Source organism: Sus scrofa, chromosome 6 (genome assembly GCF_054392235.1).
Source record: "Sus scrofa isolate SSC_HxYL_T2T_F1_AM1 chromosome 6, Sscrofa_HxYL_maternal_Yorkshire_Landrace_v2.0, whole genome shotgun sequence".
Classification (NCBI taxonomy): Eukaryota; Metazoa; Chordata; class Mammalia; order Artiodactyla; family Suidae; genus Sus; species Sus scrofa.
Window position 1 is genome coordinate 75,264,667 of NC_139388.1, and position 14,972 is coordinate 75,279,638.

A 14,972-nucleotide genomic window follows, 5' to 3' on the forward strand; every position below is an offset into this window, starting at 1 on the left:
GTGTGTGTGTGTGTGTGTGTGTTTGGCCTGGACTTGATAGCAGGGTCTGAGTCTTGGATCTTATTTCTAGCGTCTAGCAAAGTGTCTGGCAAATAACAGATACCCAGTAAATGGTACTGAACTGAACTATCAATTAATTTCCAATTTTCTTCACATTCGTTCAGTTATTAAATACTTAGTGCGTCCTTCCATGTATCCATGACACTGTGGGGATGGACAGAGATTTAACTGAATAAGAATAATACACGTATAAGAATGCAAAAAGGACAGACTTCAGTCTTCCTGGAAGGCAGAGACCTAATGGAAATTGTGCGCGGTGACCCAGACACCGGAGTACCCCTCACCTCCCCGGAGTGGCCCCCATCGACAGCTCAGTTCCGGCTACTTTAGTCTGGGCGCGAGAGCGAGAGCGAAGGCTCTTGGGAGGAGCCTCGCCCAGCGGCGATAGATTAGTCAGGCCTCAAAAGATGGCGTCCTCGGAGCAGGCAGAGCAACCGAGCCAGGTAAGGGGAGTGGGATTGCCCCACCGTGATAGGGACCCCGGCTGGAGGGGGCGCTCGGCGGATGGCTGGGAGTCGGGTGGGGACCCTGAGCCTCCGAAGCCAGGGACCCCGACTTCTTGCCCCCTTCTGGGCCCCGCCCCTCCCCAGGTCCTCATCGCTTGGCCCCTCCCCTGGTGACCCCTCTTTGACCACATTCCAGAGGCAGAGCTGGGGGGGGGGGGTGCCCACGGGCCCCCACTTTCCACCTGCAGGTCTCTCAGGTCACACTTGAGCTTGGCCGGAAAAACGGCGGGACCCTTGAAAGGCCCCCTGGCTTTGAGCTGCGAGGGTCTCTGCTTGAGGAGAGGGGTGAGAGGCTGGATCGGGTCTTTCCCTCCCGGGCAGGGCCTGTCTCCATCAGGGTTCTCACTGCCCCGTAGCCTCAGCCTCCTGAGTGGCCCCGCTGCCAGCCCCTTCGTCTTTAGTCACCTTTGCGCTTCCCCTGCCAACTTGGAGGGTTGGAAATATACTTAGACCCTCTCCGTGCGTTGGTAGGAAGGGGACTCGTTGTAAACAACAGACGCCACCGCTAACGATCCGTCCTTGCTTCCCAGAGCTTGGTTTTCTCGGCCATGGGCTCTAGTTTTTCAGCCACAGATTAAGCCAAATCCCACTCCAGTCAGAGGACCCTCTGCATCAGGAAACGTTTGACTAAAGGCCTCTGAAGGCGTTTGTAGTACAAAGGTGGGCTGGGCTGAGGTGAGGTGGATGAGGGTAAGCGGGTACCTTGCAATTAATGAGTGTGTGTGCACACATACCCAGGACAAGTTAGGATTGTTATGTCGTTTAATGCTCATTACAACCTTTATGAAGAACAGGCTGTTAACCACAATTTTGCAGGGTTTGTAACATGCCCCAAGTCATGTGTCTGATTAAGCCTGGATTTGAAGCTGGATGTGTGCAACTTCACTACATGGAGCCCTACATGTTTAAGTTTAGCTAGGATCAGACAGAGGAGGAAGAAAATGGTGTCAACCTGGACCTCATCACTGTTCTCTCACCTCCTTGAAACACCTGTGGACTTCTCAGCAGCCTATTGTTATTTCACTGCCTTCCTTGGCAGAAGACTAGCACTAGTGTTTCTTACTGTGTTGTTCTTCATGACACGTCTCATTCAGGAATTGCACTTAGAGGAGTTGGGTTTCCCCAGACTGGTTCCAGGTAGCCATGCACATGATTCAGAGAGATGTCTGCATTGTAAAACAGGGCAGATAGCTAGGGCTGAGTCTGGTCTTCTAGAATGGGAAGGATCAAGGTGGCGGAGGAGTAGGCCATGCTCTCACCTTCTCCTGCAAACACATCAAAAAACCCCTATAACTACAGGGAGTTGCCTTCATGGCTCAGTGGTTAAGGAACCCGACTAGGATCCATGAGGATACGGGTTTGATCCCTGGCCTCAGTGGGTTAAGGATCCAGCATTGCCTAGAGCTGTGGTGTAGGTCACAGATGCGGCTTGGATCCCCTGTTGCTGTGGCTATGCCGTAGGCTGGCAGCTGCAGCTCCAACTTGACCTGGAGCCCGGGAACTGCCATATGGCGCAGGTGCGTCCCTAAAAAGCAAACAGAACAAAACAAAAAAACCCACACAACTACAATGTAGATCGATTCGCACAGAATATCTACTGAACGCTGGCAGAACTTAAGCCTCTAAAAAGGGCAAGAAACGCTCCACATAAGTGGGTAGAACAAAAGAAAAAAAAAGAAAAATTCTGGAGTGTGGGGAGAGACCTGAGAGGAGGGGCTCTCCTTTCTTGCCTTAACCCACTTGGCTTGCCCAAATGCTGAGGCTCCTTGGAATCAGAAATGTTATACATTAGGAATGGCACAGGCTGGGATTGAAAGGTGCTAGTACATTAATTTGCCAGTGCTGTGAAGGTTACTAAAATTTTTTGTCACTTGGAACCTTTGTATTTTCTTTGGTTCTGGAAATTACCCTCTCTGTACACATAGAAGGAATCTAAGGTCCTAAAGGTGTTTGGCCAGCACTTGTTTGATTTTCAGCTCTGCTTCTCTTTTGCCCTCCTTTCCAAATCTGGTAGAGATGGGATTGCATCAGAATATGCTGGCAGCCTGGGGAAAAACTTGAATATTTCATGCCAAATTCTGTCACTATCTAACAGTAAGCTTCCAACACACTTGTTTTAAGTAAACCAACTCTCTTGAGCAGTTGCTTCTCATGTCATTTTCAAGTCCTGATGAACTGGTTTCCCATTTCTCCAGTAAAACAGAGTGGAACCAAAAGAACTCTGGATTTTTCCCCCAAACTTAGTTTATGTGGGAGAAGAATGCGTCACACCTGTGGGACTGAGCCAGTATTCTGCCTCTCTTAGAAAATTTGTTGGCCTCGAGGCATCCGTCTCTCATTTCGAAAGATTAAGGATAAATAACTGACACTTTCTTCTTTGAAAGGCATTGTTGAGCAGTGGTTAAAAGTATGGACTCTGGAAGTTCCCTTGTGGCTCAGCAGGTTAAGATCTGGTACTGTCACTGCTGTGGCTCTGGTTACAGCTGTGGCTCGGATTCCATCCCTAGCCTGGGAACTTCCACATGCCACAAGTGCAGGCCGCCCCCCCCCCCCAAAAAAAGTATGGACTCTGAAGCCATCCCACTGGCCTAGAATCCTAGTACCATCACTTACCAGCTGAGTGATCTTGGACAAGTTACTTCTCTAGCCTTATTTTCCCCATCTGTCAAATAGGAGTAATAGTTCCCATCTCATAGCATTGTTCTGAGGATTAAATGAATTATTTTAGAACCGTGCCTGCCATGGTGTGTTATCGATTATTCCATTCAATAAACTCACAACCCATCTAAGCCTTTCCTCAGTCCCTATTATGACATCTTTTGAGGTATAATTTTTCATATGTTGATCACCAGTCTACTAAAGTTGGTCTTTTATTTGCTCTGAAGTAATTTCCTCGAAATTTAAAGGAACACCTTGAATGGTGGTGTTTATCCTAGCTGTCCTTTGTGACTTTTAGATATAAGTGATAAAATTGCTTTCTCATAATGGTATATAGTCTTTTTAGTCTGTCTTCAAAACAGTCTGTTGGAGTTACATTTATTGCTTCATATTCTTGTTGTGTTTGCCCCGTGTTGTTCTATTTTGCATGGCTCATCTCTTGTCAAAGTCCCTTCTAGTCTGTACATGTTACGGCCCATAGCAACAGGAAGTGTTATCCCTATTTCTGTATTTCTGTCTTTAGTGAAGGGCAGAGGCATGGTTCAATATTGAGAATTATTACAGAATGTAGGTTTTTTCTGTCTTTCTGTCTTTTTAAGTCTGCATCCACAGCATATGGAGGTTCCCAGGCTACAGGTCAAATCGGAGTTGTAGCTGCCGGCCTGCGCCACAGCCACAGCAACGCTGGATCCTTAACCCACGGAGCCAGGCCAGGGATCAAACCCGAAACCTCATGGTTCCTAGTTGGATTTGCTTCCACTGCGCCACGACAGGAACTCCCAGAACATAGACTTTGAAGCTGTACAGGTTCATTGGATATAGTAAATTTTGGACCGAGAAAACACAGAAGCAGGGAAGGGAGAAGAGTACAGCAAAGAGAATATGGGGTGGAAGAGCATGGCCCTGTATTCTGACAAGATTTTGTTTTTGTTTTTTTTTTTTTTTGTCTTTTGTCTTTTTGCTATTTCTTGGGCCGCTCCCGCAGCATATGGAGGTTCCCAGGCTAGGGGTTGAATCGGAGCTGTAGCCACCGGCCTACACCAGAGCCACAGCAACGCGGGATCCGAGCCGCGTCTGCGACCTACATCTCAGCTCACGGCAACGCCGGATTGTTAACCCACTGAGCAAGGGCAGGGACCGAACCCGCAACCTCATGGTTCCTAGTCGGATTTGTTAACCACTGCGCCACGACGGGAACTCCTCTGACAAGATTTTGAACTCCAGCTCTTCCTCACTGTTGGACTTGTAACTCCACCTCTGTGAGCCTCAGTTTTCTTTGTAAAATAGGAGTCATCGTGGTTGCCCTAGAGGGCGACCTGAAAACACAGGTGTTAAGAGCTGGTGCTGCATATTAAGTGCTCAGAGTGGTTAGTTGATCCCTCTCCAAGTCTGTGTGTGCAGTTTGGGAAAATTTCTGAACTCTTGAGTTAAGAGTAGTTCAAACAAGGTAGTTTGCCCCTCATTCTGTTTTGAAAAGTTTCTAACCAGTAGAAATATTGAAAGAATAATGCAGATAACTCCTGTAAGATACCCATAAAAACTTCATCAAGATACACTTTACATATTGCTAAATTTGCTTTATCTCAGTCTCTTTCTATTTTTTGTTTTGTTTTGAAGGATTTTATATATAGATATATAAAGGATATATATCTATATATAGTCAAGAGATGGGCCATATGAAATGGCCCATGTGGAGTAAACAGAACAAGACTATGAAGCAATAGCCCAGTGTGACCACTTGCCTCCTCAAAGGCACCTGGACATCGCAGTCTTACATACTGCAACCACACACGTGTAATTTACATGTCTTCTGTCACCTTTACTGTGCTGTTGACCAGAAGCAAGTCACAGTTCCCACCCACACTCAAGGGGACAACACAGGGGCACAAATACCAGGAGGTGTGGATCATGGGAGTCACCTTAAGAGTTTCTTGCCCACATGATTGGTTCTGGTTTGGGGCTACTATAAATATTCATGTGTGTTTGTGAAGACATATGTTCATTTTTCTTGATCAACACCTCCGAGTGTAATTTCTGGGTCACAAGTGTATTTTTAGCTCTATAATAAATTGTTTTGCAAAGTTGTGTTTTTCATTCTTCCAGCAGTGTATGAGGCACATTCCAGTTGCCCCACATCCAGAGCAACACTTGGCATTGTCTGTTTCTTTTCTTTCTTTCTTTTTTTTTGGCATTGTCTGTTTCAATTTTAGCCATTCTAGTGAGTTTGTAGTGGTTTTAATTTGCATTTCAGTAATGGCAGATACCATTAAGCATCTCTCATGTGCTTATTGGTAAAGGCTGAGGTTTATTTTTTTTCCTCCATACAGGATATTGGTTGTTCCACCATCATTTGTTGAACAGATTACGCTTCCTCCATTGAAGTATCTTGCCATTTTTGTCAAAAATTAAAAATTATTGAGCGTTCCCATTGTGGCTCTGCAAGTTAAGGACCTGACATTGTCTCTGTGAAGGATGTGGGTTCCATCCCTGGCCTGGCTCATTGAGTTAAGGATCTGGCATTGTCCATAAGCTGTGGGGTAGGCCGCAGCTGCATCTCCAACTTGACTCCTGGCCTGGGAGCTTCCATATGCCATAGGTGGGGCCGTAACAACAACAACAACAACAAAATTGATTATAATGGGTCAGATTCTGGACTTTCTTCTCTTCCATTGATCTATATATTTCTCCTAATGCAAATGAAACACAATTGACTTTTAACAACATAGGTTTGAACTGCATGGGCCCACGTATAATCGATTTAAAAAAAAAAAGTAAGTGCCTACTGCAGTACTACACAATTTGTCATTGGTTGAATCCATAGACGTGGAGGGCTAACTGTAAAGTTATATGTGGATTTCTGACTGCATGGAAGGTCGGCGTCCTTAATCCCTGTGTTGTTCAAGGGTCCACTGTGCTGTGTTGATGGCTGTAGCTTTGTAGTAAATCTTGAAATCAGGTAGTGTAAAGTATTCTGACTTTATTGTTTTTCAAAATCGTTTTAGCTTTGGTCCATTGCGTTTCTGTTTAAATTTTAGAATCAGTTTATCACAAGAGCTTGCTGGGATTTTTCCTGGGATTATGTGGGAACTGTAGATCAATTGACATCTTAACAATATTGATCTTCTAATTCCTTAACATGATATATATTTTCATTTAGGTCTTCGATTTTTCTCAGTAGTGTTTTATAATTTTGACTGTGTAGGTCATTTACGCATTCCGTTAAATGTCTCTAAATATTTCATGTTTTTGCATGCTATTGTAGCTGTGGATTTTATGTTTAAATTTCATTTTTAATTTTTCAGTGCCAGTATACAGAAATAAAATGGGTTTGTATGTTGGCCTTGTATCTGCAACCTTGTTAAGCTCTTTTATAATTCTCATGGTTTTTTGGAAGATTGCTTGTTATTTCTCTGTAGATGATCATGTCATCTGCAAATAACGACAGCTTTACCTCTTGCTTTCCAGTTTATATGCCCCCTTTGTTTTACTTACTTTCTTGCACTGTATAGGACTTCTAGTACAGTGTTAAAAGAAATATTGAGAGTACACATTCTTGCCTGATTCCAGACCTTAGGGGAAATATTTGCATTCAGTCTTTTACATTTAAATATGATGTTGGCTGTAGGTTTTTTGAAAGTCCCTTTTATCTGGTGGAGGGGATTCAACTTTAACTCGCTGAGTCTTTTTTTTTTTTTAATCATACGTGTTTTGAACGTCGTCAGATGCTCTTTTTGCTCTGTTGATTTTATTTTCCTTCTTTATTCTGTTAATATGATTTATATTGATTGATTTTTCACATGTTAAGCTAATCTTGCATTTGTTGGATAAATTTTGCTTGGTCACGATTGTATACCCTTTTTATATAATGCTGGATTTGATTTGGCAATATTTTGTTAAGGATTTTTCTATTTATGTTTACAAGGGATCTTGACTTATAGTTTGTGTGTGTGTGAAATCTATGTCTAGTTTTATTATCAAGATAATACTGGTCTCTCGGAAAAAGTTGGGAACTTTTAACTTTTTTTCTACTTTGTGAAATACTTTGTATGAGAATTTTTTTTTTTTCCTTTTTAGGGCTGCACCCACAGCATATGGAAGTTCCCAGGCTAGAGGATGAGTGAGAACCGAAGCTGCAGGCCACAGCCACAGCAACGTGGGATCCAAGCCACGTCTGTGACTTATACCACAGCTCATGGCGGCAACACTGGATCCTTAACTCACTGAGCAAGGCCAGGGATCAAACCTTCATCCTCATGGATACTAGTTTGGTTTGTTACTGCTGAGCCGCAGTAGGAACTTCCCGAGACTGGCGTTTTTTTTTTTTTTTTTTTGTCTTTTTTTGCTATTTCTTCGGCCGCTCCCGCGGCATATGGAGGTTCCCAGGCTAGGGGTGGAATCGGAGCTGTAGCCGCCGGCCTACGCCAGAGCCACAGCAACGCAGGATCCGAGCCGCATCTGCAGCCTACACAGCTCACGGCAACGCCAGATCGTTAACCCACTGAGCAAGGGCAGGGACCGAACCCTCAACCTCATGGTTCCTAGTCGGATTCGTTAACCACTGCACCACGATGGGAACTCCATGGTGTTTTTTTTTTTAATTGTTCAATAGAAATCACCAGTTTAGCCACCTGGGCCTGGAGTTTTCTTTTTAAATTTTAGTTATAAACTTGTTTTTTAAAAAAATTAAGTATTTTAAAATTATGTTTTAATTTATTTGATTATAGATTTAAAGGTTTAAAGCTTTTCTGGGTTTTTTTTTCCGTCCTTTTTGGGCCATGTTTGTGGCATGTGGAAGTTTTTGGGTCAGGGATGGAACCTGTGCCACAGCAGTGACAATGCTGGATCCTTAACCTGCTAGGCCACTAGGGTATTCCTTTTCTGTTTTTTTCTAAGGTCAACTTTGGCATATTGTGTCTCAAGGAATTTGCTATTATTTCAGTTGTCAGATGTATTGTTTTTAAAGTTTTTCTTAATATTTCCTTATTATTTGTTTTATTAAAAAAAATTCAGAAGTTCCTGGGCCAGGGATGGAACCTGTGCCGTAGCCGTAACCAGAGCCATAGCAGTGACAACACTGGATCCTTGACCCCTTGAGCCACCATGGAACTCCTTCCTTTATCTTTCAAATGTCTATAGAATATTCAGTGATTTCCTCTTTTTCATTCCTAGTGTTGGATATTAGTGTCTTCTCTCTCTCTCTCTCTCTTTTTTTTTTTTTTTTTTTTTAGGGCCACACCTGTGGCATATGGAGGTTCCCAGGCTAGGGGTCCAATCAGAGCTACTGGCTGCTGGCCTACACCACAGCCACAGGAATGTGGCATCTGAGCCATGTCTGCAACCTACACCGTAGCTCACGGCAACACCAGATCCTTAACTCACTGATCGAAGCTAGGGATCAAACCTGCAACCTCATGGTTCCTAGTCAGATTTGTTTCTGCTGTGCCACAAGGGGAACTCCTTTTTTTTTTAAATTTTCTGTTTAGGTACAGGTTTATAAATCTTAATAATCTTCAGTAAACCAGTTTTTATTGATTTTCCTCTGTTGTTTGTAAGTTTTAAGTTTTATTTCTTTTTACTTTGAGTTTCATTTGCTCTGATGTTTCTAGCTTTTCTAAAGTCACTAAAATTCTTCTAAGCACTGCTATAGTTGCAGTGCTGAAATTTAGATGTATTGTCTTTTCATTTTCATTCAGTTCATAATATTTTCTTATTTCCCCTGGTATTTCTTCTTTGACCCCTAGATTGTATAGAAGTCTGTTTAATTTCCAAACACTTGAAATTTTTCCAGATTTTTTTTCCTGTAATTTCTAGTTTAATCCTGTTGTTATCAGAGAACATATTCTATATGATTTCAAGTCTTATAAATTTGTTTTATGGTCTATGTTGATGAGTTTTCCTTATGAACTAGAAAATATAGTTTACCCTTGAACAATAGAGGTTTGAACTGTGCGGGTCTAGTGACAAGTTTTTTGTTTTTTTTTTTTTTTCTCAATAAATTCGTGCCTCAGTACTCTGCTGTTTGCAGTTGGTTGACTGCAGTATTTGGATGGGGAGCCTTGGATATGGAAGCCTCGACTGTAAAGTTATGCAGACTTTTGACTGTGGGGTTACTTCCCTACACCCCCTTGTTCAAGGGTCCGCTCTAATGCATATTCTGCTGCTGTTGAGTGAAGTGTTTAGATCTTCTATGTCCTTACTGACCTTTTAAATTTTATCTATTTTTTATTTTAATTTTTTTTCAAAAAGCCTTTTTTTGTTTGTTTGTTTTTGTATTTTTAGGGCCACACCTGCAGCATATGGAGGTTCCCAGGCTAGGGGTCTAATCGGAGCTGTAACTGCCAGCTTATACCACAGCCACAGCAATGCAGGATCTGAGCCGCATCTGCAACCTACACCACAGCTCACGGCAACGCCGGATCCTTAACCCACTGAGCAAGGCCAGGGATCGAACCTGCGTCCTCGTGGATGCTTGTCAGATTCGTTTCCACTGAGCCAGGATGGGAACTCTGACTTATTGACTCTTTTATTAAGAAGAGAGGGTTACTAAAGTCCCCTCCTATACCTGCTGATTTGTCTTTTTATCCTGAATTTTGTCTGATTTACTTCATGTGTTTTGAAACTCCTATTGCGTGCATACTTATGTGGGATTGTCACGTCTTCTTGGTTGGCGCCTTCATTTTGGAAACGTCCCTGTTTATCATCGGTAATATCTGTTCGTTTGAAGTTGTCCAAGATTCATGTTGCCACTGCAGCTTTCTTAGGGTTAATGTTTGCACGGTACATCATTTGACATCCTTTGGCTTTTTAGCTATGTGTGTCTTTTTGTTGAAAGTGGGTTTCTCATAGATGGTATACAGCTCCGTCTTGCACTTTCTCTCCGCCCTGTCTGACTGTCTTTGCCTTTTAATTGGAGTGTTTCATTTATACTCAAGGTAAGCATAAATATGGTTGAGTTTCTGCCATCTTGCAGTTTTTTTCATCTGTTCTTCTTTGTTCCCTCTTTCGTGTCTTTTGGATTATTTTTTCAGGATTTCATTTTATCTTTACTATTGATTTAATTGTACCTCAACTCTTTTTTTTCCCCCACTTAATAGTGATTGCTCTAAGGTTTACAGTATGTTACTTTAAGTTATCACAGCATACTTTTGGAAGATCCCTTTGTGGCTCAGCGGTAACTGGTCCACCATGAGGCCGCAGGTTGAATCCCTGGCCTCGCTCAGTGGGTTAAGTATCTGGCGTTGCCATAAGCTGTGGTGTAGGTTGCAGACACAGCTTGGAACTCATGTTGCTGTGGCTGTGGTTGTAGGCTGGCAGTTGTAGCTCCGTTTTTGTTTGTTTGTTTGTTTTTGTTTTTGGTCTCTTTTTGCCTTATCTGGAGCCATTCCTGTGGCATATGGAGGTTCCCAGGCTAGGGATTGAATTGGAGCTGCAGCTCACAGCAACGCCGGATCCTTAACCCACTGAGCGAGGCCAGGCAACCTCAGTGATGCCTGTCAGATTCTTTTCCACTGAGCTATGATGGGAACTCCCTAAGTTATCTTTTAAAAATAAAAATATATTGAAAATATCTTTTAGGAGTTCTTGTTGTGGTGCAGTGGGTTAAGAATATGACTGTAGCAGCTGGGGTTGTGGAGATGTGGGTTTGATCCCCAGCCCGATGCAGTGGGTTAAAGGATCCGGTGTTGCCACAGCTGCAGTGTACTCACAGTCCCTATCATTGCACCACCCCCGCCATAGGCATTTTAAAGATACTGTTCCATTGTATTTTTTTGGCTTGTGCAGTTTCTAATCAGACATCTGAAACCATTCTTAATCTTGACTAATAGCTGTAGGTAATGTTTCTCTTTTTTTCTGGCTGCTTGGATTTTTCCTTTTTCATGAATTTTTAGAATTTGATTATGATGTGCCTTAGTATGCTTTGTGTTTATTCTGCTTGGGGTTTTTTTGAACTTCTTGAATCTGTAAGTTTGTAGTTTTCATCAAACTTGGAAAAATTTCAGCCACTGTTTCCTTACATATTTTTCTTTTTTTGATCTTTTCTCCCCACTCTGTTCTTCATTCTGGTCAGTTTGTTGCTATGTTTTCAAGTGCACACGCACTTTCTTTTTTTTTTTCCCTGCAGTATCTAACCTCCTGTCATTTCCATTCAGTGAAATTTTAATTTAAGATACATGTTTTTTCTTTTCCAGAAGTCCTGCTTTATTTATTTGTTTATTTGCTTGCTTGTTTTTTAGCAAGCACCCTTGGTATGTAGAAGTTCCCAGGCTAGGGGTCAAATCGGAGCTACACCACAGTTCAGGCAATGTTGGATCCTTAACCCATTGAGTGGGACCAAGGATTAAACCCTCATGGGTACTACTAGTCAGATTCATTACACAATGGGAACTCCTCTGCTTTCTTTTTATACCTTATATTTCTCTCCTTACTATGATTATGTAAATTCTTTTTTTATTTATTGAGGTATATTTGACATACAACATTATATTAATTTCAGGTATATAACAAAATGATTTGACATTTGAATTTTAGGGTTTTTTTTTTTTTTTTTTTTTTTTTCCTTTTTGGGGCCTCACCCTCAGCACGTGTAAGTTCCCAGTCTAGGGGTCAAATCAGAACTACAGCTGCTGGCCTACACCACAGCCACAGCAACATGGGATCCGAGCCTCATCTTTGACCTACAAGACAACTCATGGCAGCCTCGGATCCCTGACCCACGGAGTGAGGCCAGGGATTAAAGCCACATTCTCATGGATTCCAGTCGGATTTGTTTCTGCTGCTCCACAACAGGAACTCCCTGACATTTGTATTTTTGGAACTGACTTAAATTCTTTTTTTTTTTTTTTTTTTTTTCTTTTCTTTTTACAACCACACCTGCAGCATATGGAAGTTCCTGGGCTAGGGGTTGAGTTGGAGCTGCAGCTGCAGGCCTATGCTACAGCCAAAGCCACACCAGATCTGAGTCGCATCTGTGACCTATGCTGCAGTTTATGGCAACACCAGATCCTTAACCCACTGAGCAAGGCCAGGGTTTGAACCTGCGTCCTCATGGAGATTAATCAGGTTCTTAACCTGCTGAGCAGCAATGGAAATTCTGAGTTAAATTCTTGAATAAAATTGTAACACCTCTCTTCGTATTCTTTTTTTTTAAATTGAAATATAGCTGGTGTTTCTGTGAGCTGCAGTGTAGGTTGCAGACATGGCTTGGATCTGGTGTTGTTGTGGTTGTGCTGTAGGCTGACAGCTGCTGTGGCTGTAGTGTAGGTCGACCTGGGGCCTCTATGTGCCCCAGGTGAGGCCCTAAGAAGTAAATAAATAAAAGAGATAAAAAACTGTAGGTTGAACCAAATGAAAAAAATTTTTTTTCTTATTGTAGGTCATAGTTTCTTGCTTTTTATTTTATTTTTAATTTTTTTTTTTTTTTTTTTACCTTTGTCTTTTAGGGACATACCTGTGGCATATAGAGGTTCCCAGGCTAGGAATGGAATTGGAGCTGTAGCCGCCGGCCTACACCACAGCCACAGCCACGCCAGATCTGAGCCTCATCTGCAACCTACACCACAGCTCACGGCAATGCCAGATCCTTAACCCACTGAGCGAGGCCAAGGATCGAACCCGCATCCTTATAGATACTAGTCAGATTTGTTTCTGCTGAGCCACGACAGGAACTCCTCAGTTTCCTACTTTTTGACGTATGTTGAGATTTTTGATTAGATGCTGGATGCTATGAATTACACACTGTTGCGGGTCTGGATTTTGTGGTCTTAAAGCGTGCTGAGTTTTGTTCGGGTGGGTAGTTATATTACTTTTGTTTCATTTTCATTTTTTCAAGTCCTGATATAGAGTCACTCTTACCCAAGAGGTAATCTAACTGACCACCCCCCCCTGCCAGATGTGGCCCTTCCAGGTCTCTGCTCAGTGGCCTGAGTGAGCAGTGAGGACACTCTGCTCTAACGATCGGGGCTCCTGAGACCTGTGAGGGTTCTGGGAGCCGTTCGGCTTGCAGCTTCTACCTCCCTCTTTTTCAGTCTTGCGGAGTTTGGTTTTATGCGTGTACACATTTCAGTATCCAGCAGAGACTTAAGGGCACCTCTGTGCAGATCTCTGGAGCTCTCTTTCTGTATAGCTCCCTCCTTTCTGGAACTCTCTCCTGCAGCTCACTCAACCTGCCTGAACTGCAGTCTCTGTTTGCTCCACGCCATGGGACTGCTGTGTTCTGCCGCCTGTCTCCCCAGTCCCTCCCTGTCCCCTCCTTGGTCTGAAATGTTCAGGAACTGGCAGAAGCCAGCGTGATCCCAGGGCTAATGTCATTTATGTTCTGTCAGGAATTAACAGTCCTGTACTGCTTGCTGGTCTGGTATCAGCAAACAGTGGTGGCATTTATTTTGTTTAGTTTTCTAGTTGTTTACAGTGGGAGGGTAAATCTGGTCCCTATTACCCCATCTTGGAGCAGAGTCTATTGCTTGATGTTGAAGAAGTCCTGTGTGAGTTCACTGATAAGGTCCGAGTGACCTCAGTCAGCACCGTGCATTGAAACACACGGTGGGGAAATGCTTGCTTCTCCCTTAGCAGCCCTGAGATTGGGTTTGGTGGTCTGGCTTTGGGGTGCTGAGCCTCCAGAAGGCTCTGGGGAACCAAGGTTTGAGGAATTTGGAGAGTGTTGCTGTTTAAATTCCTTGGTGGGGATATATGTGCTGCTTGAATGCTTTAAATATCCCCAGGAGGATACGTCAGGGGCCAGCGTCAGTGGTGGGTCCCCAAAGAGGAGACTGTTGGGATGAGAAGGAAGCTTTCTTTATAAAATTTTTAGCGTTTAATTTTTTCTTTTTTGGCTACCCTGTGGCACATGGAGTTCCTGGGCTAGGGATCATAGGCATTTGTGACCTATGCTGAAGCTGTGGCAGTGTTGGATCCTTTAACTCATTGTGCTGGACCAGGAATCGAACCTGTGTCCTCGTACTGCAGAGACACCGTGGGATGCTGTGGGAACTCCTAATATTTAATTTAATTTAATTTTTTTTTTTTTTTAGGGCCACACCTGTGGCATATGGAAATTCCCAGGCTAGGGGTCAAATCGGAGCTGTAGCTGCTGGCCTACACCACAACCACAACAATGCAAGATCTGAGCCGCATCTACAACCTATACCATAGCTCAGGGCCCCGCTGGATCCTTAACCCACTGAGTGAGGCCAGGGATCAAACCTGCATCCTCATGGATACTAGTGGGGTTTGTTAGCGCTGAGCCACAATGGGAACTCCCGTATTTAATTTTTAAAAGCAGAATATATTTACATTGCTCATAATTTTAAAAGGTGCAAAAGGGTGAGTGATGAAAGAAACTCAGTTGGTATGGTATATTGTTTAAACGTTTTCCTCTGGCAAATATTAGCTATTTAGGGGATGAACTAATTTTAAGGGAAGTTCCTTGGAGATAATGATTCATAGTGATTAGTGGTATCTCAGGAAGAAAGTGTTGGCTTAAGTCAGAAAGAGGCTTCCTAAATGTTAAAGCTGTTTGCGTGCGTTTGTTTTGCCTAGTCTATTAATAACCTACACTATTATTTATGGGGTGGCAGTAAGGTAGTTGCTTAATAAAATGTGGTCTAAAAAAAAAAAACCTCTCAATTATTTTGATTAAATAAAAGGGCTCAGGGAGTTCCCGATGAGGCGCAGCGGAAATGAATCTGACTAGTAACCATGAGGTTGTGGGTTCGATCCCTGGCCTCGCTCAGTGGGTTAAGGATCCGGTGT

At 43.1% G+C, this 14,972-nt stretch overlaps 1 protein-coding gene across 6 annotated transcripts in view; it reads left to right on the forward strand.

Moving 5' to 3' along the window:
* The first annotated feature begins 446 nt into the window (after positions 1 to 446).
* Positions 447 to 14,972, forward strand: part of PEX14 (peroxisomal biogenesis factor 14) — a 134,394-nt gene continuing 119,868 nt past the window's right edge. For all 6 annotated transcript variants that reach the window (XM_003127561.4, XM_084962771.1, XM_084962770.1 and 3 more), the window contains exon 1: positions 447 to 503. In XM_003127561.4, the coding sequence (XP_003127609.1) occupies positions 468 to 503 (36 nt within the window). In that variant the 5' untranslated portion in view covers positions 447 to 467. The remainder of the gene's footprint in view (positions 504 to 14,972) is intronic.